Source organism: Hemicordylus capensis, chromosome 4, assembly GCF_027244095.1.
Source record: "Hemicordylus capensis ecotype Gifberg chromosome 4, rHemCap1.1.pri, whole genome shotgun sequence".
Lineage (NCBI taxonomy): Eukaryota > Metazoa > Chordata > Lepidosauria > Squamata > Cordylidae > Hemicordylus > Hemicordylus capensis.
Genome location: NC_069660.1, coordinates 4,868,867 through 4,895,028, shown reverse-complemented (window position 1 = coordinate 4,895,028; position 26,162 = coordinate 4,868,867). Strand labels below are relative to the sequence as shown.

General features: G+C 51.7%; 1 protein-coding gene across 6 annotated transcripts in view; it reads left to right on the top strand.

Annotated features, from left to right (window-relative positions):
- Window positions 1-9,429, top strand: part of MYLK2 (myosin light chain kinase 2) — a 37,770-nt gene extending 28,341 nt beyond the window's left edge. For all 6 annotated transcript variants that reach the window (XM_053248813.1, XM_053248814.1, XM_053248816.1 and 3 more), the window contains 3 exons: window positions 707-859; window positions 3,277-3,409; window positions 5,791-9,429. In XM_053248813.1, coding sequence (XP_053104788.1) covers window positions 707-859; window positions 3,277-3,409; window positions 5,791-5,871 — 367 coding nt within the window. In that variant the 3' untranslated portion in view covers window positions 5,872-9,429. The remainder of the gene's footprint in view (window positions 1-706; window positions 860-3,276; window positions 3,410-5,790) is intronic.
- Window positions 9,430-26,162: the final 16,733 nt, after the last annotated feature.

Here is a 26,162-nt window from a genome sequence, read left to right as displayed (position 1 = left end):
ATTAGCTATGGGAGCTGGATGGAGCCTCCATGTTCAGCAGCAGCATATCTCCAAAATTGCTCTCTGCTCTGGATCCTGGGAGCAAAGGCCAGGGAGCCGACAGACCCCTAGCCTGCTTGTGAGCTTCCAGGAAGGGGTGTGTGGTGGAAAGAAGCCTCTGGAGGAGAAGGGTCCTTGGCCGAATCCAGCAAGGCGATCCTCCTCTCCTTATCCAGTGTAAGATCTTGTGTGGCAGCCATACAGAATAACTCCAGAGCTCTTAACAAAGCATTTTAACTGAGCAACAAACACACGAAGTAAAGGTAGCAGATGCAACTTACTTCAGTACAGAGGGAAACCTAACTTGCAGATTCACAAAACCATTCAAACATAATATCTAACATGCAGGAGACCCAGGGGCTCATCTCTCAGACTGTGTGAGCTCTTTCATGGGACTTAATAATGTTGCCTCCCCAAAAGCGGGGAGAGCAGAGGTAGTGTTGGAGCAGAGAGGTCTGTCAATGGCTGTGAGTCGAGAATGGAGCCCCCATGTTCAAGGGCAGTGTTCTTAAGCAACCACATGGGTTTCTTGAGCAGTTGGGCTGCTGGCATGACTTGGTTTTGCCAAGGAGACAGGGCTTTGTCTCGGGAGGCTTTTCAGTGACAAATGAGCTAAAATTACCCTTCTCATCCCCTCTCCACTCTGACTCCCTCCTATCTCTTGCAGGCTGAGTGGGCTCTCCCCTTTTTTGGGAGACAACGACACGGAAACACTCAACAACGTCCTGGCGGCCAGCTGGTATTTTGATGACGAGGCCTTTGAGGGCATCTCTGAGGAAGCCAGAGACTTCGTCTCCAACTTGATTATCAAGAACAAAAGGTCTGGACCTCATCCTGAGGAACTAAGAACATGCCACCCTTTTCTCGGGAGGAAGGTTCCCTGCTAACTGAGCAAAGAGGCCCCTTTCCAAAGTGGTGATTCTCTTTATTGAGCAGGGGGAGAGCAACTGGCCCTCTCCATCCCCAGCACAGCATCCCTCCAGTGGCTGTCTTATGTTTCTAGACTGTGATCCCTTTAGGGACAGGGATGCATCCTATTTATTTATTATGCATTCCTCTATGTAAACCGCTTTTGGTTTCTAACTTTTGTCAAAAAGCAGCATATAAATATTCATAGTAACAGTAGGAAGTGATTAACTCCAGGTGACCCAGAGGTCAGATTGACACTCAGATGCCCCACCCTCTCTGTAGTCTTCCAGCCGCAAAGAGGTTGCAGAATCAGTACAGAAGATTTAGGAGGAGGAGTGAACCTGTTCCCACTCTCAGTAGAGAAGCCGTTTCTGGGAAATTAGAGGGGCATTAAAACAATTGTTGTTCTTAGCACTTTTTAAAACCTGGAAAATTTAGAGAAACTCAGTTGCCCTATTCCGACATTAAGCATGCTGTGTGTGCATACAGCTGTCAGTACACATGTACACATTTGTGTGTGAATAACAGTACATATATTCGCTTTAAAACATGGTTTGTACATAATGTTGGCTGATCCTGGGTACAGGCCCCCCTCAGACACAAGGAACTGATATTACTGTGTACACTGAACATAATGTGTGAATGGGGCTGACTATATCTTGATCCTCACAGATGCTCTATCCAGGGATTTGTGATCTGGATGCAGGTTACCCAGGCAGTAGCCGCTCATCTTACGGAGCCAAAGGGGGGGTGGGGGGCGCCAAAGGTTTCTCCTCTCTCTCTCACCCTGCCTGAGAACCACATTGCCAGCAGGCTGGCTGTTCGTCAGGTAGAGCTGTGCAGTTAACCATGCAGCTCTACCTGATGAATAGCCAGCCTGCGGAGAGTGTGGCTCAGGCGGGCCAGAAGAGAGAGGAACTGCTTTTGGCACACACACACACACACCCCTGGCTCCTTAAGATGAGCCACTATTACACCCAGGGACAGAGGGAACATGGGCGTGATGGGGTGAGGGGTGCCGGGCAGCTCTTCGCAGCCGGCATTTCCTTGAGGACGATGTTCTTCGGCAGGGGCCAGCCCTGCCCGGCAGGATTCTAGAGGGTGCTGCTTGCAGCTGTGCGGCTGAAGCCGGGATGTCGCAATGGCCCCACCGTGGTCTACCACTGAAAGCAGCAGGGCCTAAATGTGCATAACCTTGCCTGGGTCGTGCCCATCATTTGTAGAAAAGCCACTGAGGAACTTATTTAATATATGCAATATATTAATATATATGTAATATATGATATAAGCCACCTAATGGCGCAGCGAGGAAATGACTTGACCAGCAAGCCAGAGGCTGCTGGTTCGAATCCCCACTGGTATGTTTCCCAGACTACAGGAAGCACCTATATCAGGCAGCAGCGATCTAGGAAGATGCTGAAAGGCATCATCTCATACTGCGTGGGAAGAGGCCATGGGAAACCCCTCCTGTATTCTCCCAAAGACAACCACAGGGCTCTGTGGGAGCCAGGAGTCGACACCGACTCAATGGCACAACTTTACCTTTAATATATTATATATGTAATATAATATATGTAATCTAGTTTAGTACAAGAAAGTTTGTAAGGCAAATTTGCAAGGAAATTTGCAAATGACCATTTCAATTCCCCACCCAAAGGAACTTAGTGCCCCCTCACTTAGCTGGGCATGGGGGTGGGGAGCAGCCCAGTTGGGGGCAGGTTTAGCCTGGAGAAAGGAAGGCCAAGGAGGGGTTTCCTAACAGTACAGGCTGTTTGACCTCGGAGCAGTCTGCTTCCTGCAGGAGTAGGGTCTCCTTCTCTGGAGGTTTTCAGACAGAGGCTGGGCAGTCATCTGGCCGGAAAGCTAAAACAGTCTCCTGTACTGAGGAGGGGGGATGGGGTGGACTAGAAGACCTCCAGGGTCCCATCCAACTCTAACCTGTGATGATTCCGTGGCCATGGGTCTCTGAAACGGAGCCAGTACTGTGCTTTATCCACATGCGTCACCTTCACCATCCTAACAAGCGCTCTCTGAAGGAGGTCAGTAGAATGACCAGAAATGCAGCCGCTTGCCTGGGGCCGCCCGCCTAGAGAGCTCAGGGCACACGAGAGACTCGAACCAGGGGCTTTGCAGGCCAGACCACCGCTTAGCTTTTCAGCTGCTGCGTAGAACCGGGACGGGAGGGCAGAGATTTAAATGGAGACTAGTCTGAAACACTGGCTTGGAAGGGAAGCCATGGATGGAGGTCTCCAAGCCAGGAGGGCAGGAGGGGCTCTGCAAAACAGCCCCCTTCATCATAACCTGCCTCTCTCCCCACCTTCCCCACAGCGGGCGGATGAGCGCAGCGCAATGCCTCCAGCACCCGTGGCTCAACAACCTGGCAGACAAGGCCAAACGCGTCAACCGGCGCCTGAAATCCCAAGTCCTGCTCCGGAAATATGTCATGCGCAGGCGCTGGAAGGTAATAATGGAAGGGAACAGACGGCCGTGGGGCTGGGAAGAAGTGGGGTGGGCGGGCGCTGAGAGTAGAAGCCTTGGCCTTCAACTAGGGTTGCCATGTCCTCGCTTTCCCAATCCCGGTGCCTAATTTGCATATTATGTAAATTGGCATGAAAATAATATTTGAGCAGACTTGTGACTGCATGTTTTTCTCCATAACTGAGCTTAGCTTTATTTAAATTTTTTTTAAAAATGAAATCTGAAATCTGGGCGAATCTGAGTGGGCTAAGCAATCTGGGTGAGATGCTTAAAATCCGGGGGAAACCCAGAATTCCGGGGGACATGGCAGCTCTACCTTCGACGTGGCTTGGCTTGCTTGTGTGAGTCCTTCCAAAGCTCTTTGATCTGCAGGGGGCTTTCGGAGGTGCACCGGCTCCCTGTTAGTGGTCCTCAGTGTTGGCCTGAACCAGAAAATCTGAGTGTGTCGGAGGGGAGAGGCCGGCTTGGATGACCTATTGCCCCCTTCCAGTTGCATGGTTCCATGGGCTACCTTGCTGCGCCTTCTTGCACCTCCTGATCAATCTAGACCTCAGCAGCAAGAAACGTAGATGCATGCTTAGGACGAAGAGAGGCATCGTATTCCAGGAGAGCCCACGATGGCTGAGCCCACGATGGCTGCCGTGCTAAGGAATCCCCCATTTCCTCCTGGCTTTGTCATGCACATGACTTTCTGGCAAGCCAGCAGACTGAATCAGGACTCCATCTTCTTCCTCCTACCTACCATGATTTGGGCAGGTTCAGGGGCGTAACTATAACGGGGCAAGGGGAGACAGTTGTCTGGGGGCCCACTGCCTCGGGGGGGCCCCAGAGGCAAGTCACATGACTGACTCCCCCAGCCGCGCACCCACCTGGGCTTCCTTCAGTTGTATTCATCCTCCGAAACTGATGTGGGTGTTAAGACCTGGAGCTACCAGAACAGCACATCTTTCTCCAGTACCATTAAATGCATTGTCCACAATTTACAAAACCTTTTAGAAAATAATTCAGGATGATGTTCTATTGTGGCACATAGGAGATAGATAGATAGACAGACACATTTTACTATGTTTTTTGTTAGCACTATTCAGCCTCATTTAAGATTTCTTTACTTCATGAGCTGAGCTTCAGTGAGGGGGTCCATTTTAAAATCTTGTCTCTGGGCCCACTCCAACCTTGCTATGCCCCTAGGCAGGTTGGCTACCTTGGAAAAAGGAAAAAGAAATCAAGGTTCACATTTACCCTGTCTTATCCCAGTGGCCATCCCTATTTTCCAAGCAGGGGCCACTTGGGCAAGAAACCTCCTCCTGCCCACCTCCCTGACCATACTGTATTGTGCTTTTTCCAGTGCTGGGGAGGGGGTGCCTTAAGAGAATCAGAGCCCTGACAAACCCCAGCACTACCTTGGAAGGCGCCCCCAGAGAGTGCTGGGAAATGCAGTCCTTCTAGTGATTTCCCAATTCTAGGAAGAAAGTGCTGGAAGGACTACATTTCCCAGCCCTTCCATGCATGCCTTCCAAGATGGCGCTGAGGTTCCAGAGGGCTGGGACCTAGTGGGAGTGCAGAAGCGTGAAGCACAACACACCCGAGAGTTACAGAAACATTGACAGCATGTCCCTCCTCCAACCCTCCAACTAGGGCTCTTTGTGTTCTACACGTCGTCAGCCGCCTTTCAGAAATGCACGAGGTGGTCATTGTTATTTGGCACACCCAGAGCATCTCAGCTCTTTCCCATGAAGCATGGCGCTTCTTGCCCCTAAGATCATGGAGCTGAGCTTTCCCATGTGAAATGTTGGAATACAGCAGGAGGCAGAGCAGGTCTCCCAGTGCCTGGATAGCTCTTGCTTTATTCTTCCCCTGGGGCGTTTACCCCCAGCAGGCTTCACCGAGAGATTACTGGGAGGCTTTACTGCGAACTCGAAGTTGTCCCCAAAACCTGGTGCAAAGAGTGGATTTTTTTACCCCGGATATACATCGGGCTACACTCCAACGTGCACTGAAAAACCCGAATTGTGTGTGACGTTCTCCCCAATAACTCGCTGGGACTTCGGGTTCGGAGTAAATCTGGCCGATATGTAGATATATCCCCTCCATTCTGGAGAAGATGCCAGTTAAAGGGCTTTAAAAGTCCCATGTGAAAAACTTCCTGGAGAGGAATACATTCTGCAAAGCAAGCTAAAACCAAACTGGTCTGATTACAATGTAGTTGACTTGCCTTTGTAGAATTCTGCTTTTCCCGATGCAGAATTTTGATTTGAGGACAAGCAGAATTCTGCAGTGCAAGTCAACTACATAGCCCTGCTTATAATGTGAACTTTCTAGCCTTAGGATGCTTCTCTTATTACTGTTTTTCTTTTAATTGAACAGAAAAACTTCATTGGCGTTTGTGCTGCTAACAGATTCAAGAAGATCACCAGCGCGGGGTCCCTGACTGCACTGGGGGTCTGAGCGTGGGGGCCGGAACTGGATGGAATTTGAGCAACCCGGGAGCGACGAAAGGGGGGAACCCTCTGATGGGAAGCTTGAACTGTGCTGTGTTCAGTGCCCCACATCCTGGGGACTGCCTAGACAAGAGGAATGGGGCCCACCGTGGGGAACAGGAGGACCTTTGCTGCTTCCCGGAGGCAGATCTGGTGGGAGCAGCAGGCTCAGGACTTCCCCAGGCAGGCTCCGTCCTCCATGTGTATGAGGAACCGTGCTCCCTTCCCTGTAGCAGCAGCAGCAGCAGCAGGCCTCTTGTCCCTCTGCAACGCCCCACGATATCTGCTGACCTGAGCCTCATTCCCCGCCTGTGCTGCTCTCCTGGACTCCCGCTCCCCGCTCGAGCCTGCTTCCACGGATGTCAAATACCTCACCAGGCACAGGTCCTCCGAGGGTTTGCTGCTGGGAAGGGGTCTGTCTGCCCGAACCGAGGCTGACTTCTCGGTCCTCTCTCCCCTCCTCGCTGTGCCCTGGTTTGGCCTCGTGTGGATGGGGACTGGGCTGGGGCGCTCCTGTGACTCGGCTGTGCTGCCTCTCCCTCTGGGACCCGCCTGGCCCCAGCTGGGATCCCTTCGCTGCCACGGCGCGCTCTCCCCGCAGGGATCCCAGATCTCCGCTCCATTCTGCTGTTCCAGCCGCGTGTGCCACGGGGATGTGTGCTCCCCCCGCCCCCCCCCACCCCCCGTCTTGAGAAAACAGTTGCCAAACTTTGCAGTCCAGGTTTTATCGTCTTTGGTGGGCTGAGCAAGCTCCCCTCCCCTTCCTCGGGGAAGCGGCTTCGAGGCTTCAAGGCTGCTTTGCGATGGGCCTTGTGAGATTTGCATCGGGACAGCCCCGCTGCTGGATCAGGCCCCAGGAGGCCCGTCTAGTCCAGCCTCCCCTTCCACACAGTGGCCCACCACCACCCGATGCCACGGGGGAGCCCACAGCCCAGAGCCGAGGAGGAGGGCATGCCCCCTCTCCTGCTCTTGCTCCCCTGCGTCCCGGTCAGAGGCACCCTGCCTCTGAGCCTGGAGAGGGCCTTGGCAAGTTTTAGCTGCTGCCCAGACTTGGGGCTGTGTCGGACTCAGGAAGCAGACCGCGGTGGGCTGGTCACTCCCCAGACCCCCCCTCCCCCGCCCCGCCCATCACTCTGCTTTCAATGGCAGCAAGGAGGCAAGGGCGGGGGGGGGACTAAAATCCCACCCCGCCCCGCCCGCACCCTGCAGCCCTGTGAGAGCCAAGCCCCCCTCTCCGGCGAGCTGACGCTGCGCCCTCCGCCGGCCTTTCCAAGTCACGTGTGTGCCACTCGCCTGATGCCAGGGATCCTGCCCACGCAAGCAGCTCCCCAGACCATCACCGCACGCACACACACACACACACACACACACACACACACACACACTGAACCCAAAGGTGCCCAGCAACAGGCCTCGGCATCCAGGCAGGATGGGGCGGCTGGGGGAAGCTGAGCAGGAAGCCGCCTCTTCCCAGATCGGCAGCAGCCCTCCACGCTGGAGTTCCTGTGAGCTCTGGGCGGGCTGGCGGCGGGGGGGGGGCAGGAAGCAAGCGCCCAGCCCCCCTCCAGGCGTGTCCCCAGATGGGCAGCCCGTGGAGAAAGAAGCCTGCTTTGTGTGGGCCTCGGTGTGCTGCTCACCTCTTTGCCCTTCTGAGCTGCGAGAAAGAGGCGGGGGGGGGGCGGTCTGGATGGGGAAAGGAAGGGCGCGGCGGGGGGGGGGCAGCAGCCTGCATCCAGCCCTCCTAGAGCACAGAGCAAAGCCAGCCGGCCTAATGCAGACCATCTGCGTCCCTCCTCCTCCTCCCTCCTCCTCGCCCATCTGAAAGGGTTGCTTCAGAGCTGGCCACCAACAGGCAGGAACTGCCGCCTGTGTGGGGGAGTCCTCCTCCGCTCGCCCCAGGTCAGTCCCAAGAAGCCGGCCTCCTCGGAGCTGGAGGCAAAGGCCCCGCTTCTTGCGCAGAGCCTCTTGCGCCTGGAACACCCCCCCCCAGCACCACCACCACTCCCCGCTGTCCCTGCTCGGTTCATGACCCCGGATGGTCCCGTGTCTCAGAGCCGAGGCCAAACAGGGTTGGGTTTGCGGGGTGGGCGCAGCAGGCGTGTGGCCGTTTATACTCCGTGGGCAAAGTCTTTCAGAGTTCCTGATCTCGTACGTCTTTTCGGCACCCATACGAGGTGGGTGATTATGGAGCCCATTTTACTGATGGCCGACTGAGGCTGAGGGCAGACCCAGGCGACGGAAGGATGCTTTGGAAGGCCACCCGCAGCCGCCGCCCCCTGCTTCCCTGGTAACACAGAGTGCAGCCTGTTTCCCATCACATCCTGAGCCTTATAGTGTCCTCCCTAAATGTTAGTGAGGGAGGAGGAGGAGGAGGAGATGCAGGCTTTCAGCGGCAGCCACACACCCTCCCAATCATCTCTCATTCACCCTGGAACTTGCCCAAGAGAGTGTATGAAGGAGAAGGGATTTGAGTGCAGCTGGGCTTCTCAGCCTTGGGCCCACAGATGATGTTGGACTACAACCCCCATCATCCATCAGAGGAGCATAGGAAGCTGTATACCGAGTCAGGCTATTGGTCCATCTAGGTCAGCGCTGTCTACACTGACTGGCAGCAGCTCTAGTGCAACATCTCAGGCAGAGGAGGGCCTTCCTCAGCCCTACTTGGAGACGCTGCCAGGGACTGAACCTGGGACCTTCTGCATGCCAAGCAGACACTCTCCCATGGAGCTGCAGACCGCCCCCCCCCCTTCCAGGGCATCTCTTAAGCAGACAGTGCTGCTCATAGGACATCACCCATCCAAACATGAACCAAAGCAGGCCTGCTTAGCAAAGGGGGCAATCCATGCGTGCTACCACAAGGCTAGCTTTCCACCCAGTCTGGATGGGAGGAGCTGTAGTCCCCTAAAACCTGGAGGCCTGATGCTTGTGAACCCCTGAAGTCCAGGTCTCTTGGGGTCCAAGTCCACTGCCAGATGCCCTAGAAAGCAAATGAAGAGAGGAGATTTCTGACCCCCTTTTCTGTGATGACAACTGAGCACAACCGAGGTTGCTTAGTGGGAAATGATCATTTGGGGTGTGTGTGTGTGTGGTTAGACATCTCTCCATTTTAATTGGGTGCCCGGGTCAGAACAGGCTTTTCCCTTTGGCCAAGCAGTGTGGATTGTATCCTGGCCCAGAGCTTACCTCAGTGTTCCAGACCGAATTAGCCACAACAGCCGCAGCTCTCTTCCTGCACATATCCTCTGCTCCTCTCATTTTGAAGCCTTGCGTAACCGCTTGGGGGGGGGGGTTTCACGCCGTGTGTCCCAAGCAAAGCATCACCCGAACGATAAGCAGCCACTGCAGCTGACCTCCATCTGCCATGCCTGGCTGAGCAATGATTGACACTGCCACCGCCCACCACCGCCATCCCCCCAGATGCACACACACACACCCCCGCCAGCTTTCCCAGAAGGTGGCTGTGTTTCCTCCAGAGAGAGGCCCCCACTCTGGACCGAATGTAAATAAATGTACAGCTCAAGTGCCAGCCGGTTTGTCTTGATGGCTTATGCCCTCCACGGGAGATCTGCTTCTGCTTAACATCGGTGTAGCCTGGCTCTGTGCTAGGGGCTATGCCAGGTCCACCTGGGAGTCATGCATGGAAAGACAGCAACATGGGAAGCTGCCATATACCGAGTCAGACCCTTGGTCTATCTAGCTCAGTATTGTCTTCACAGACTGGCAGCAGCTTCTCCAAGGTTGCAGGCAGGAGTCTCTCTCAGCCTTCTCTTGGAGAAGCTGCCAGGGAGGGAACTTGGAACCTAGATGCTCTTCCCAGAGTGGCTCCATCCCCGGAGGGTAATATCTGACGGTCCTCACACATGGAGTCTCCCATTCATAGGCAACCAGGGCGGACCTTGCTTGCTAAGGGGACAAGTCAGGCTTGCTACCATAAGACCAGCTCTCTTCTACTGACTGGAGAGACCTCGGGCTGGGGCAGCTTGTCAGCAGAGGGATTTGCTGGCACCACCCATGCAGCAGGCTGTACTGTAAATTCCTGCCATCTGAGTGCTTTCCAAACTAGCTACTCAACATCAGCAAAATGCCTCCGTTCAGACAAGTTGCACTCAAAACTTAAACAGCAGGGGGAGCAGTCTCGCGGAAACTAAAAACCTGGAAAAAACAGCAACTTTCTTATGCTGGATATACGATGTCATAGCACTATTTTGCAGTGATCAAATTTGAAACACGGCATTGGAAATATGAACAGCACCCTGCTGTCCACATAGGGACTGCGGTGTCACGACGCAGGGAGTGTGGAAGCACACATTTCCGTGATCTGACGTGACCCTGTTGCAGGGTATCATCTGGAAAGCACCCTGGTGAGCTGAGCAGCCAATAGGGTTACATGTGGTCATTTCAAATGCTGACTTGGGCCTGCGGTCAGCCAGGGTCTGGCTCTGGGCCATGGAGTTCTGGGACTTGAGGAGCTGACTGCAAAATCATCGTCCAGAGGGAGGTGGGTGGTCTACACCAGGGAGGGGCTGCATACACGGCAGCAAGCAGGGCCCAAAGGAAGGAGCCAGGGGCAGGCAGAGAGTCAGAATCAGACAGGGGTCAGAGGCTAGGGCTTTCCAGGGCCTGGCGGTCAGGGATTGGCCCTTGGAACCCGCTCCCTTTCGGAACAGGCTGGGACTTCAGCCGAGGTGCTGCCTCCCCAAAGAGCTCAGTCTGCCTGACGTGCTGTGGAAACAGTGTGCATCCTCCTATCTTTGGACTCTCCTTTCCAAGAGGTCATCCAACTGGCACAGCTTCCTGCAGTGGAGCTCAGCTCAAGAGGCATCCAACGCTTCGTGATTCTGCAGGTGCCCCACCGTGGTGTCAAGGATATGCAACCAGAATTCAGCATCACAAGAACCCCTTTCAGACATTGAGGCTATTCACGTGTGCGTGCAAAACCTACCGGGATCGAGCCCGATCCCAGTGGCTGCACAGCAGGAAACCTGCTTAAGCAGCCTCCCAGTTAAACAAGATTAAGGGAGCAAACGCTCCCTTACCCTCATTTTTTTGATCGTGTGTCAGCCGTGGCTGGCACAAAGGGGGGGGGTCAGCACTCATGGTCGTAGAATCCAGAGGTGGTGGGGAACCTGTGGATGGGATCTGCTTGTAGCTGGAAGTCCATTTGACGGTGCAGATCCGAGCTCTGTTAGGCATTATTGGGGCTGCAGGGGCGATGCGTGGTGGCACGTCCCGGCACCCTGACCACAGGAGCTGCCAGGAAAACCTCTGGTCGTCTGGGCGAGCCATCTGCCCGCCCAGGGAAGCCATGGAGATCGTCTGCAGGGAAGATAAGTTAAGCCCTCCTTCGCCACAGTCTGCCCCGGAGTTCTTGTCACGGACCAGGAGAAGAGCTCTGTTGTGTGGTTCATGTGTGCAGATGTCTCTCCCTGTTTTTTGTCTGAATGGCTCTATGTGTGTTTACTTTAAAAGGGATCCTGGCTACTTGCCCTCTGAAACGCAAGATACAGCTAGGAAGAAGAAGACTACTGTGCATGAGCTGACCCTAATGTGTGAATAACTGTGTGTACAAACGGATCTGAACACACATACGCAATACACAGATTGCACATGAATTGAACAGAACATGTGAATAGGGCTACCATCTCAGCATTCCTTTCTAAACATACATCAAGTTTATAGTGCCTAAGGTTTGGAGGTGTGTAGACAATGAGGTGTGGCCAGGGTGCCTGAATGGGGCTAGCGAGGAAAGCGGGCTTAGCTCGTTCTCCCCGCAGATGAGCACGCTGCAAGCCCTGGGCAGCCGGATCGGCCGCCCACATGACTGCCGGCTCCGTGACCGTGCCGGTGGGGGCTGCGGGGACCGGGAACTGCGTGGCCCCAGGATGCCCTGGAGAGACCCCCAGGGCCAGGAAGCTTGTTTCAGCCTCCCGGCGGGGGTCTCCTCGTGTGCTGCCGTGGTGCAGAGCCATGCAATACACAGTCAAATAGACAGGGTTAGCGGAGCGCTCACTCTGCACACACGTCTAAGGGGAGGGCTACCTAAGCAGGTGACCTGCTCTGAGGAAACCGGGCTCACCTGCGAGCCCAGGGGTTCTCACGCTTACCGCACAGCGGGCTAGGCCCCCTTAGCCCACTTTTGGCCCATCGTGAGACTCTCCTCAATGGCTGGGAAAATCTGACAGCATCACCCCATAGAGCTCATTTTGCCCTTCCTAGTGACTAGTAGAAGTAAAACAAATGGTAAACGATGAAAAACAAGCAATTCTATGCAAATATGGTTGCATAAAGTAGGCAGGGGTTGGCTTCAGCCCCTCAGTGCAGTATCTGTAGTTTTGTTTTATTTTATGCATGCAGAGCTCTGGAAGACCCTCCAGCAAAAGGTACAGACCCCTTTCCCTGAGGAACCGCTGCCCTTAAGACAGGATGGAAGAACTCAAAGAGGCCAGCAGAAATGTTATCCCTGAAGAGGGCTGCTAGGCCAAGGCCTCCCTACCTTGTGGCAGCAAGCATGAGTTGTCCCCTTTGCGAAGCAGGGTCTATGCTGGGTTGCATTTGAATGGGAGACTTCCTATGTCAGCACTGTGGGAGGAGCATCTGCCTGCTTGCTTGCCTGCCTGCAGAAGGTTCCCAGTTCCCTCCCTGGCGCCTCCAGAGACGCCTGCCTGCAACCTTGTGTCAGAGACCCCCGGACCACGGCTGACCCAATCATACTAACACACCAGACGGACTCCTTCGCCCTCAATGGAGGAGGACTGAGGGACGACATCCCAGCAGAAGACCCTGAACCTGCCTCAGTGCCTGTCCCCAAGGAAGACTCCTTTCCAGGGTCCCCCGGGATCTGCCAGACCTGCCCTACCTGATGCTTCACTGAGCTCCCCTGTGTGCGTGGTGGTGGTGGTGGGTGGGGAGAACGCCGGGCTGCCACCACCCTCAGCTCCAGCCCTCCCCCCCACGCCCCGCTGGGGATCCTCCCAGCCACACCCCAGCCGCTCATTTCCCCAGCACTTCCGGGACTCCGGAGCTCCTGGCCACCCCCAGGACGTGCCACCCCCGGACCTGCTTGGGGTCCCCACCCTGTCGCCGTGACCAAGCTGGCAAAGCCCTTCGCCAGCGCTGCAAGAGTGCCCGCTTAGCTGTCAGGAGCCTGGAGCCTAGTAGGTCTCCTCGAGAGGAGGAATAGCAGCTGACTCCTTGGGAGTAAACTTGGTTTGCAACTCCAGGAAAGAGGCGTGGCCCTTCTCAAGGATCTTGAAACCCCTCCCTCTTCCTGGTCAGTTGCTGGCTACAACGGTGGGCCTCGGGGTTGCTTCCTGGGTGCTTCTGCAGGCCCAGCTCTGGAAGCTGCCTAGTGCCTGCCTTGCCTGATCCAGCCTCACCCTTGCTGCAGACCCTTGCTGGCCTCTGTGCAGAGAACCTGGCCGCTGCTCCTTGGCTACCACAGATTGGGCAAACACAGGGGAGGGGGGTGGGTTTGCCAGTGGAGGTCTTGCCTGCCTGCTCTGTCCTCCCTCGGCCTCTGGTAAGCCTTCTGAGACTGGCTGGCACATGGGTGGCACCTTGGAGAAGCTGCTGCCAGTCTGGGTAGACAATACTGACCTAGATGGACTGACTTGGCAGAAGGCAGCAGCTTCCTATGGGCCAGTGACTAGAATCTCAGCATCTCCAAGCACAGCGGCCAAGGGTGAGTTGTGTCATCCGCCAGCAACATCTGGGGGGCCCTGCACTAGGCCATATGAGCCGACTTGGGCCTTTGTGCTTGGGCAGGATCATTTCCCTCCCTGTCTGCCGCCTCCTCCTCCAGCAGCAGCAACAGCAACAGCATTTCCTTCCTGCCCTGGTGTAAAGAGACTCATCCTTCTCCAGGAAAACTGGTTCCATACAGAGCTCCTCATTGATGTGCTGTGTCCCTTGGGGGGTCGAGCCCAGCTCTGTTGCTTTCCAGATGTTGTGTGCAGTCTGATCAGCTCCTAATAACTGGTGCTTGGGGCAGGGGGTGGGATGACCTCTCTGGTTCCTTTACCACACGTGCTCTCACATAAAAGGTCTTATTGGTATGTGCTTGTGGGTGAGAATATAAAAATCGGGGCTAATTAATGCATTTCCAGCTCATCTCCCAGGAGTTCACCTGCATCTTGTATCTCCACTTCAGTGCGTTATCAGGGCTTGTTCTTCCAGGAAGGACCTGTGGTGGGATCCTCTTCCCTCCCACCCCTCCCTAATCTCACCGATATTCTCTGCCTTTGCACCTTTCCCAGTGATGCAGTTGCCAGTTCAGAAGTGCAGAAGGTGCTCTCCATGACAGCTGCCCCCATGGCCACCATGCCTGCCCAAACAGCCGGAGAAGCCAAGAAGTACAGGTGCTCCATCCCTGCGTGCCCACCCCCTCCACGACACCCCTGACTCTTCCAGGTGAACATATGAAACGACCTCATATTAAACCAAACCAGTGGTCCCTCCAGCCCATAACTGTCTACAAGGACTGGCAGCATCTCTCCAAGGTTTGTGGGGTGTGTGTGCAAACTTATGGATTTGAAGAACATAAACCTAAATAAGAGTTCTATAAAGGGAAGGGCTATAGCTCCGTGGGGTCGCATCTGTTTTGCATGCAGATTGTCTGGGTTCAAGTCCCTGACAGCCTCTCCAGGAAGGGCTGGGTTAGAAAGACCCTTGCCTGAGATTCTGGGGATCTGCTGCCAGTCAGCGCAGATAATACTGAGCAAGGTGGACCAAGGCTCTGACTCGGTCTATGGCAGCTTCATCTGTGTCAGGGCAGATGCCATGGCTCAAGCTGCTTTTAGAGGGCAGAAATGGCTTCGGAAACATAGGAACATAGGAAACTGCCATATACTGAGTCAGACCATTGGTCTATCTAGCTCAGTATTGTCTTCACAGACTGGCAGCGGCTTCTCCAAGGTTGCAGGCAGGAATCTCTCTCAGCCCTATCTTGGAGATGCTGCCAGGGAGGGAACTTGAAACCTTCTGCTCTTCCCAGAGCGGCTTCATCCCCTGAGGGGAATATCTTACAGTGCTGCTCACACATCAAGTCTCCCATTCATATGCAACCAGGGCAGACTCTGCTTAGCTATGGGGACAAGTCATGCTTGCTACCACAAGACCAGCTCTCCAAGACCAGCTTTGAGACATGCAATACCCCCTTACTCCTTTGCAGCAAGAACAGCAGAATCTTGTGGCAATTAAAGACGAGCGGATTCATTGTGGCAAATCTTATGCCACATTAAACTGGTTCATGTTTAAGGTGCTACAAGAATCTGTTTTAGTCAACAAAGCTTCTCTGCAAATACGCCCAGATACAAGCATGACTTGTCCCTTTAGCTAAGCAGGGTCTGCCCTGGCTGCATATCAATGGGAGACTAGAAGTGTGAGCATTGTGAGAATCCCCATTCAACCATGAAACTCACTGAGTGACTCTGGGTCAGTCATGTATCTCTCTGCCTAACCTATCTCACAGGGTTGTTGTGAGGATAAAAATAAGCATCTGAGCTCCTCAGAGGAAAAGCAAGTTATAAATGTAAAATAAATAAACAAATACCCTAGAAAAGACCTAGTTTGGGGCCAGTAGGCAGCAGAGATCGTGAAGAGGAAGCTGCTCTCTGAAATGAAGCAGTAAAGATGAACCTCGCTTGAAGCTGAAATGGGAAAGAGACAGACCTCGCATAGACCAATGACCAAGCTTGCTGGCTCAGTGGCCACAAAGTTCCAGGGGCAATGAAGAGGAAGAGAGAGATTAGTGTGGTGTGTTTTCCCAATCCCAAGCATCTCTTTGCTAAGTCAGATTGCTATAGCCCTCTTCCCACAACATGTGGGCACTTTCCAGACTAGCTGCTCAACAGCAGCAAAATGCCTCCGTTTGGGCAAGTCACATTCAAAACATCAACAGCAGGGGGTGCAGTCTCGCAGTAACTAACAACCCAAAAAACCAGCAACTTTTTCATATACAACATCCTAGCTCTATATTGCAGCTATTAAATTCGAGACAAGGCATTGGCAATGTGAACGACACCCTGCTGTCCAGGTAGGGACTGTGGTGTCACGACACAGGAAGTGTGGAAGCACACAGATACGTCCTGACTCCATTGTAGGGTCTAGTCTGGAAAGCGCCATGCAGGGTCCGTGAATGTGGAAATCCATGCTTTGACTAGAGTTTAAAAAGAAAGAAAGACCTTCTCTCTCCCTCACATTCCTTTTGTTGTCCCTTTTGTACTGTGAAGATTTGCTCTCTTGAATGATCTCTGTATTACTGCAAATGCATCTTATTGTCAGTATGATTTTTGCAATATATGGCCCCATCCATGTACATGGTGCATATGTACAAACATAAGAACAGCCCTGCTGGATCAGGCCCAAGGATGCCCATCTAGTGCAGCATCCTGTTCCACACAGTCAGAGGCGTAACTATAGGGGGGGCAGGGGGGGCACATGCCCCGGGCGCCATCTTTTCTGGTCACGTGGGGGCGGCGCCATGACAAAATTTTTTTTTAATTTTTTTTTGTTAATACAAATGTTTCCTGCTCAGTGCAGCAGCGCTGCAGCAGTCAAGGGAGCGTGTCGGAGCCCCCTCCCCCATGAGCGGTCCCTTCCGCACTGCCCCCCCCATTGCTTTGCTGGCGCCTGGCGGCCAGTCAGTGGCCTGGCTTGGCGGCGGGCGCTTGTGAGGAAAAACCTAAGTATAATGTAGTATGTTGGGGGGGTGGGGGGGCGCCATTTCAGTGCTTGCCCCGGGCGCCATTTTCCCTAGTTACGCCTCTGCACACAGTGGCCCACCAGATGCTACTGGAAGCCACAGACAGGAGTTGAGGGCGTGCCCTCTCACTTGCCATTACTCCCCTGCAACTGGTACTCAGAGGCATCCTGCGAAACAACATACTGGACTAGATGGGCCTTGGGCCTGATCCAGCAGGGCTGTTCTTATGTTCATTAGATGTGGCAACCAGAATTGTACGCTGTACTCCAGGTGCGGCCATACCATAGTTTTGTAGAGGAAAGAAAGAGACAAAGATGAATGGGAGAAAGAGGAGGCAAAGCGATCAAACACACCACAACAAGTGCTCAGTCAATGCTTGCATGTGGTTTTTTTTTTTTTTTAAGCTAAATATTAGCTGTCTGGGGCCTGATCCGAATTGCAGGTTTTGAGGGAGGGGGACTTTAAGCCTTTGCTGCTGTTTTCTAGGAGCTGCTATTATGGTAGCTTCCCTCCTGGAGGAAACAGCAGCCATGGGGGGGGGGGCAATCTGGATTCGGCCATGTTGGGGGCAAAGACTCAAAGATCCCCCATGCTGTGGTCCAGATCCAGATCTGGGACTCCTGCAGCAGTTGCTTAGCACTGGAGGGGCACAATCACCTATTCCAACCATACAGTGTACCGGGACCTTGTTATTTGCAGCGGTTCTCTTCTGCCCTAGCACTGTGGGTGATGAAACTGTGGATAACAAGTCATTGAGTGAATGGGAATTGGGGGGCTTAGGTTCCTGGAGGACAGAAAGAAGAGCAAAAAAGCCATGTACTAGGCTCTCGAGGTCTCCAGCTGTCCAGCAATGCCCCCCCCCAAGCCCCAAATTTTCTGCACACAAAAAAGTGGATTTTTTTTTGGTAACACAAGAGCCACAAAATGGTGCCCAGAAATGACTTCAGAGGTCATTTCTGGCCACCTAGGAACTGCAGATACCTGGATCTTAATCCTTTGTTTTACCCTGTTTACTGAGGTTGAGTCTCCACGCTAAACTGTGGGTGTTGGGACTGCGTGTAATGAGCGCCACCTGTCGTTTGATCTTAAGGGGCTAAACCAAAAGCCTGATAAGAGGGGATCGCAAACTTGGGTCCCCAGATGTTGTTGAACCATAACTGCCATCATTTCCAGCCACAATGGCCTTTGGCAGGGGGTGATGGGAGTTGTAGTTCAACAACATCTGGGGGCCCATTTGGAAGCCCCTGCTTTATGAAGCGAAGGGTTTTAAAGGAAGAGCGCAACTGAATGGCCCCATGCAAGAGTTCTTCTAGCAGAGATTTCCAGGCATGGTGAGCAGCAAGGGAGACTGGAAGGAGTCCTTTGAGAAAGGAGAGCGCACAGCTCCTGCTTTCAGCTTGTGGCTCGAGGAATTGGGTGGACGGCAGTTTGCTCGGGGAGTGGAGAAGGATGTGCAGACAGGATCCTGCCTTTCAGTGGAGGCTGAAGGAGATGTCCTGAGAAGGTGAGCGCTGCAGTGCTGGGTTGGCTCAATTGTCCACCATCTCTCAATTTAGGTCCAACAAACGGAAGTCACTTTTCACACAACGCATCATCAACTTGTGGAATTCTCTGCCACAAGATGTGGTGACAGCCAACAGCCTGGATGGCTTTAAGAAGGGTTTGGATGACTTCATGGAGGAGAGGTCTACCAACGGCTACTAGTTGGAGGGCTATATGCCACCTCCAGCCTCAGAGGCAGGATGCCTCTGAGTACCAGTTGCAGGGGAGTAACAGCAGGAGAAAGGGGGCATGCCCTCAACTCCTGCCTGTAGGCTTCCAGCAGCATCTGGTGGGCCACTGTGTGAAACAGAATGCTGGACTAGATGGGCTTCCGTGGGCTTGATCCGGCAGGGCTGTTCTGATGTTTCAAGGCCTCAGCCCTCGGAAAAACAACAGTGGCTACTCTCAGGAAATGCTATGCTCAATGAGGCAGTGCACACAGTGCAGAGAGACATGACAGCAAGACCCATTTCCTGCCTGGCGTTAATCCCAGACATTGAGATCATTCACACAAAATAGCGGTTTGGGGGCTGTGTGGGCAGGAGCATTTCCTCCTGCCTTGGTCAAATGCTGGGGATGAAAGCTGGGTAGGATGGCGTTGCCCTACCCACCCAGTTTTTCTCCTCCCTTGATTTCACACAAACCCATCTCCTTCCTCCTGCCTACTTGTTTAGGAACATAGGAAGGAAGCTGCCATATACTGAGTCAGACCCTTGGTCTTTCTAGCTCAGTATTGTCTTCACAGACTGGTAGCGGCTTCTCTAAGGTTGCAGGCAGGACCTCTGAAAAGTATAAGCATGCATATGTATTCAGTACTTGGTTTGGGCCCCTTTTGCAGCAATTACTGCCTCAATGCGGTGTGGCATGGATGCTATCAGCCTGTAGCACTGATGAGGTGTTATGGAAGACCAGGATGCTTCAATAGCAGTCTTCAGCTCTTCTGCATTGTTTGGTCTCATGTCTCTCATCCTTCTCTTGGCAATGCCCCATAGATTCTCTATGGGGTCAGGTCAGGCAAGTTTGCTGGCCAATCAAGCACAGTACACTGTATACTTTTCAGAGGTCCGATATTGTTCTATTCTTCAATCCTTGTCTTCTTGGTTCCATGTAATATTCTAATTTTCTGGGATTGTGGATTTGGGGTTTTCATGAGCTGTACGCCATGATCATCACAATTATAACAAATTAAGGCTTGACTTATCTCGCTTTGCATGTAATGCGTCTGTCTCATATATCAGTTTCACCTTTTAATTTGCATTACTGAAATTAATGGACTTTTGCACGATATTCTAATTTTCCGAGTTTCACCTGTATCATGTACAAACAACCACTTTGTATATAATTGTGCTTTGGCAACATACTGTATGCTTTGGTAGTTTGTTGGTTCAATAAAAAAATCTTGTCCTATTAAAAAAAAAAATCTTGTCCTATCTTGGAGATGCTGCCATCCCCTGAGGGGAATATCTCACAGTGCTCACACACCAAGTCTCCCATTCATATGCAATCAGGGCAGACCCTGCTTAGCTAAGGGGACAAGTCATGCTTGTGGCCACAAGACCAGCTTTCTTCTCAATCAAAAATTGGGAGCGCATGGCTCCCAAGCCCTGGGTAGGACACTTGTCCTACTCCATTTTCAGTTGTATGGATGACCTCACTGGCTATCAAGTCAACTGGTTATCACAGCGCTGACCTCTGCCCCATATATTTATCTCCAGCTTCTAAAAAAACATTTATGCATGGCATCATCTCATCATCATCATCATCATCATCATCATCATCATCATTATTTATTGCTTGTTTACACAGTCAGACAGGTGTTATTGACTGGTTTGTTTTATTCAGACATCGAATCCTTCCCAAGGATCTGGGATGGCTGAATTTTATTGTCAGTTGTTATAGATATTGTCGCAAAATATAGGCTGTTCCCAGTAAAGCTGCTTTTTGTAATTGGCTGATGGTGATTTCTGTGGCCCCTATGGTGTTGAGGTGCTCTTCAAGGTCTTTTGGAACTGCACCCAGGGCGCCAATTACCACTGGGATTATTTGGGTCTTTTTCTGCCACAGCCTTTCAATTTCAATTTGTAGATCTTTGTATTTGGTGATTTTTTCTATTTCTTTTTCTTCTGTTCTTCTATCCCCTGGTATTGCTATGTCGATTATTTTGACTTGTTTTTCTTTCTTCTCGACTACAGTTATATCTGGTGTATTGTGTGGCAGATGTTTGTCTGTTTGTAGTCGGAAGTCCCATAATATTTTTAACATCTTCATTTTCAACAACTTTTTCAATTTTATGGTCCCACCAATCTTTGGCTACAGGTAGCTTGTATTTTTTGCAGATGTTCCAGTGTATCATCCCTGCTACCTTGTCATGCCTTTGTTTGTAGTCAGTCTGTGTGATCTTTTTACAACAGCTGATTAGGTGGTCCACGGTTTCATCTGCTTCTTTACAAAGGCGGCACTTGCTGTTTGTGGTGGATTTTTCGACTTTTGCTCTTATTGCATTTGTTCTTAGTGCCTGTTCTTGTGCAGCCAGTATTAGACCCTCTGTTTCTTTCTTCAAGTTGCCATTCTTAAGCCATTGCCAGGTCTTGTTGATGTCTGATTTTCCACTTATATTGTGCAAATATTGACCATGCAATGGCTTATTTCTCCATTTTTCTGCTCGGTTCTTGACTTGTTCTTTCTTGTAGGCCTGCTTTGTTTCATTGTGTTGAATAGTTTCTCGTTCTTGACCATTTGAAGTGCATCTTCTTCACTGTCCTTTATATATTCTTCAAGGCCTCTTTTCTCCTCCTCTACTGTTTGATGGACTTGCAGCATTCCTCTTCCACCTGAGCTGCGAGGGAGGTAGAGCCTATCTACATCACTGTGGGGGTGCAGAGCATGATTGATGGTCATGATTTTCCTGGTCTTACAATCTAGTGTCTCTAGCTCTGCCTGGGTCCAGTCTATTATTCCTGCAGTGTATCTGATAACAGGTATAGCCCAGGTATTTATGGCTTGTATGGTGTTCCCGCCATTGAGTTTGGACTTGAGGATTTTTCTAACTCTCCTGATGTATTCACTTCCAATTTTTCTTTTAACTTCAGTGTGTGCAATGTTATCAGCCTGGAGAATGCCCAAGTATTTGTAATGTTCTTTCTCTTCCAGATTCTTGATCTTGCTTCCATTGGGCTGTTCTATTCCTTCTGTTTTTGTTATTTTTCCTCTTTTCATTATTAATGCAGCACACTTGTCTAGTCCAAACTCCATTGCTATATTGCTACTGAATATACGGACAGTGTTTAGCAGTGATTCGATTTCTGACTGGGACTTTCCATACAACTTCAGATTGTCCATGTACAGCAGATGGTTGATTTTACTTGATGTTTTAGATGTTTGGTATCCGAGGCCTGTTTTGTTTAGTATTTGTGAAAGTGGGGTCATGGCGATTACAAAAACAGAGGGGATAGTGAGTCCCCTTGGAAAATGCCTCTTCTAATGCTAACCTGTCCAAGTGTCTCGCCATTGATTGTTAACTGTGTACTCCACATGCTCATTGCTTTTTAAATAAATATCTGAATGTTTTTGCTGACACCAGTTGTTTCTAAACATTTTAGTATCCATGCGTGAGGCAATGAATCGAAGGCTTTCTTGTAGTCAATCCATGCAACACTTAGATTTGTTTTTCTTCTCTTGCAGTTTTCTAAAATCATTTTGTCAATCAGCAGCTGGTCTTTTGTGCCTCTGGTGTTTGGGCAATTTCCTATTATTATTATTATTATTATTATTATTATTATTATTATTATATTTCTATACCACCCTTCCAAAAATGGCTCAGGGCGGTTTACACAGAGAGATAATAAATAAATAAGATCACTACATGCTGTGGCAGATACTACATTCTGTTGTTTAGTGACCATGAGTTCCACAGATTCAGTCCAGGATGTGAAGTACGGGTTCCTTTTGTTGTTCCTAAAATGGAGGCATATCCTTTCTGAAAGAGAAGACCTCCTCTTCCCCCGTTTGTTCTTTCCACACCACTCACCTTTGCAGAAGGCTTTTGCTGATTATATAAACCACTGATTATATAAAAGGAACATTCTCCACCCCATAATAATTTTCCATCACTACCCCCACTTTGCACCTTCTCCCACACTGTTGCACCCTGCTTGTGTCGAGCAACCAAGATTGCCCCCACCCTCCTCCAACTTCTCCTGCACGGCTTCCCCAGCTCTGCCCCTACACGGCTGAAAGTGCAGAGTTTCTGTGCCCTGAACAAGTCTCCTGTCTTTAGGAAACCAGCTTCTTCTTGCCACCCACCACGCTCAATGAGTAACTAAGATAAAATCTACACTCCCCAGCAAGGAAGGGGCTGTCCGGTCCAATAGGCCAGGGAGGGAGTGTGGGAGGGAAGGAAGGAGAGGGGGAATTGGTGTGCTTGCAGGCAGGGTCAGAGGGGAGCAGATTGACTCCTGCAAGGGATTGGCTGGCAGATGCATGGACCTTATTCCAAGGGCAGCTCAGGTGGCCATGGAATTCTCACTCCAGTCCAAGAGGGGCCACGGAGGAGCTTCGTTCTAGCAAGGAAGATCTCCAAGCCTTTGGGCAGCTTTCCCAGTGATCCTGAAAGCACTGAGTGATGCTCTGTTCTACACTGCCAGGCTTGGGAGCCAGTGGAGGCAGAGGTGCTCTGACCCCAGGACTTTGGGGCCGAAGTCCGGGGGGGGGGCGAAATCCTCTTTAGTCTGTCCTGGGTGGTGTGGTCGCTGCTGGCCTGCACTGTGCTGGGCGGCCGAGTGTGATTATGACCCCTGCCGAGTGCAATGGGGAGTGGGGAGAGAGGTATGTGGGGTGGGGATATGTTACGTTGTGTGTTGAAATGTTTCTGCTAATGCATATTTGCATAAATAAGGAAAGGAAAGGTTGTGCCTTTGGTGCTGACTCCTGGTGCCCACAGAGCCCTGTGGCTGTCTTTGTCAGGATCCAGGAGGGGTTTCCCATAGCCTCCTCCCACGCAGTATGAGATGATGATGCCTTTCAGCACCTTCCTATATCGCTGCTGACTGATATAGGAATCCCCCATAAATATATCTGTTTTATATTCTTACATTCTTGTGAGGTTTTTTGGTGCCCTCAAGAACCCACGTATTACAAATATTGTCTTTGTCACGGTGTGTGTAGGGGGATGATGCTTAATTGCAAGGGGGGGCAGGGGCGTAGCCACTATTGGGCAACAGGGTTCAAAGAATCCAGGCCGCCACACCTCACGGCCCTAACGCACCCCCCCCCCCGCATCTGATGTCAGACATGGGGGTATGTGGTTTAGGTCCTGAATGGGGCTGCTATTTTTGTTGCACCACAAAGAATTAACTTGTAGAATTCACTGCCCCAAGATTTTTTATTTTATTTATTTACATTTATATCCCGCTGTCCTTCCAAGGAGCCCAGAGCGGTGATTTAAGATGTGGCTTAATCCCCAAGAAAATCAAGGTGGTGTTCATAGTGTTGTTGTTGTGAGCTTCTTAAGGCTAACTGTTAATGATTAAGCATTTATACCAAGGGATTTTGCCAAGCCATCTTCTGAGTGTCTCTTGCACAACAACACGGGCATCCCTGCAGATCTGGCGAAGCCACAGTTGGGAGTCTGCTGCATAGCTTTGTTCCACCCAGGGCATACTTCTCTGGGGTAGAGTTGTCATGCCCCCCGCAAATTCTGGGTTTTACCTGGATTTTAAGCATCTCACTCAGATAGCTTAGCCCACCCAGATTTGCCTGGATTTCAGCTTTCATTTAAAAGAAGAAGCTAAGCTCTAGCCCTTGTAGAAGCAGAGTTATGGAGCAAAACGTGCAGTCACTCTTCTACTCAGAAATTATTTTCCAGCCAATTTACATAATATGCAAATTAGGCACCCAGATTTGGAAAGCCAGACTATGGCAACCCTACTCTGGGGTTGCTATTAAAATGGTGTACATCCTTCCATCTGACAGATCCTGGAGGGTCCACAGGCTGCACCCCCCCCCCGGGAATCTTTCTGGTCCAGCACCTGAAGATGCTGTCCATTTCAGCTCACTAGCGCCACCCTATGCAGAAGGTCTGGCTGAGGGAGGGTGCCTGCCTTGCTCACTGTCGGCCTGGGAGCTCCCTGGCTGAGCAGGGATTTCATTCCAGGCTTTGCAGGCTTACGGGCAACAAGCCAGGGGAGGCCAGCAGTGGTCCCCTTCCAAGAGTCAGGGGCGTAACTATCATAGGGCCAGGGGAGACCGTTGTCTGGGGGCCCACTGCCTGGGGGGGGGGCAGAGGCAAGTCACATGACTGACTCCCCCAGCTGTGCACCCACCTGGGCTTCCTTCAGTTGTATGCATCCTCCGAAATGGATGTGAGTTTTAAGACCTGGAGCTATGAGAACAGCAGGTCTTTCTCTAGGACCATTCAATGACTTGCATCGTCCACAACTGACAAAACCTTTTAAAAAATAATTTAGGATGATGCTCTACTGTGGCACATAAGTTGTGTGTGTGTGTGTGTGTGTGTGTGTGTGTGTGTGTGTGTATTACTCTGCTTTTTGTTACCACTGTTCAGCCTCATTTAAGATTTCTTTACTTCTTGAGCTGAGCTTCACTGAGGAGGGAGCACATTTTAAAATCTTGTCTCTGAGCCTACTCCAGCCTTGCTACGCCCCTGCCAAGAGCGGTGGAAGCAGCTCTCACCATCCAGTGGTGTCGCTGCCAGTTCCGAAGTGCAGAAGGTGCTCTCCATGACAACCGCCATGGCCATGCTCACCCCAAGAGCCAGAGAAGCCGAGACGTCCAGGCACTCCACCCCTGCGCGTCCCTCGTCACCATCTCCTTTTCAGTTCCCTCCCTGCTTCCAGCACTCTATGATGCAAGGAGGACTTTCCTAGAGGAGCCACGTCAAGAACCCCAACCTCCCCCCTGCCTGCCCCGCCAACGTCACACACAGCGTCTCAAAATGCCTCCGGCACAGGCAGACTTGGCAGCCCGGCCAGGCCTGTCACTTCCAACACTACTCAGACTCCCTTTCACTGATGCTGGCGCACAGAGAGTCTCCCCACCCCCCAGCCCGCCCCCTAAGATTCCAGCCGAGAAAGGACGGAGAGTGAGTCAGGGACCAACCTGGCTGCTCTGGCTGCATTTTTTCCAGCCAGAACAGACTGTCCAAGTGGAAGACAGTCTGAGCCCCTGGTGGCACAGTGGTAAAACTGCCGCCCTGTAACCAGAAGGTTACAAGTTCGATCCTGACCAGGGGCTCAAGGTTGACTCAGCCTTTCATCCTTCCGAGGTCGGTAAAATGAGTACCCAGAATGTTGGGGGCAATATGCTAAATCATTGTAAACCGCTTAGAGAGCTCCGGCTATAGAGCGGTATATAAATGTAAGTGCTATTGCTATTGCTATTGCTAAGACCCAGCCAGGCGCTGAGTCTTCTGCCTGACCTCCTGGCTAGGAGGGGCTGGGGAGATGTGGGGCAAGACCTCCTGCCAGCAAATGCTTCCGGATACTGACATGCTATGGAATTGGCTGCAGAAGCTCTCTTGAGGCTAGGAGGCTGCTGAGGACACTTTGCTGAGGACACTTTGCAGGGGGCAGCACATTTGCTTCAGCAACCACATACTACTTGCCAATTTTCAGGCCATCCAAACCAAGGAAGATTCTAGACTCCTTCAGGTCTCCAAATCAGGGGAGATATTTCCACAGTTGCATGCATCGAGATTCTGAAATGTTTTGTTCCACACTCTGCTTCCCTTGAATGATGGGGAATTTGAGGGCAGCTTTATGGAGTTGATTTCCTTGTCAGGAGAGGGTGCTGCAGGTCCCAGGTCTGGATTGGGCTGGCCAAGCAAATGCACACACCAAGGATCAAATGGCATGTTTAAAGTTGGCTTGCATTTGGTAGGTTCCTCCCATGTGACTTGTGGGGACATGTTGACCACCTAAAGGGCACTTGGGACCTGCCAGCATGATGATCACCTTTTAACTGGCATTCATTATTTGTGAAGTCTGGGCCTCACGGCC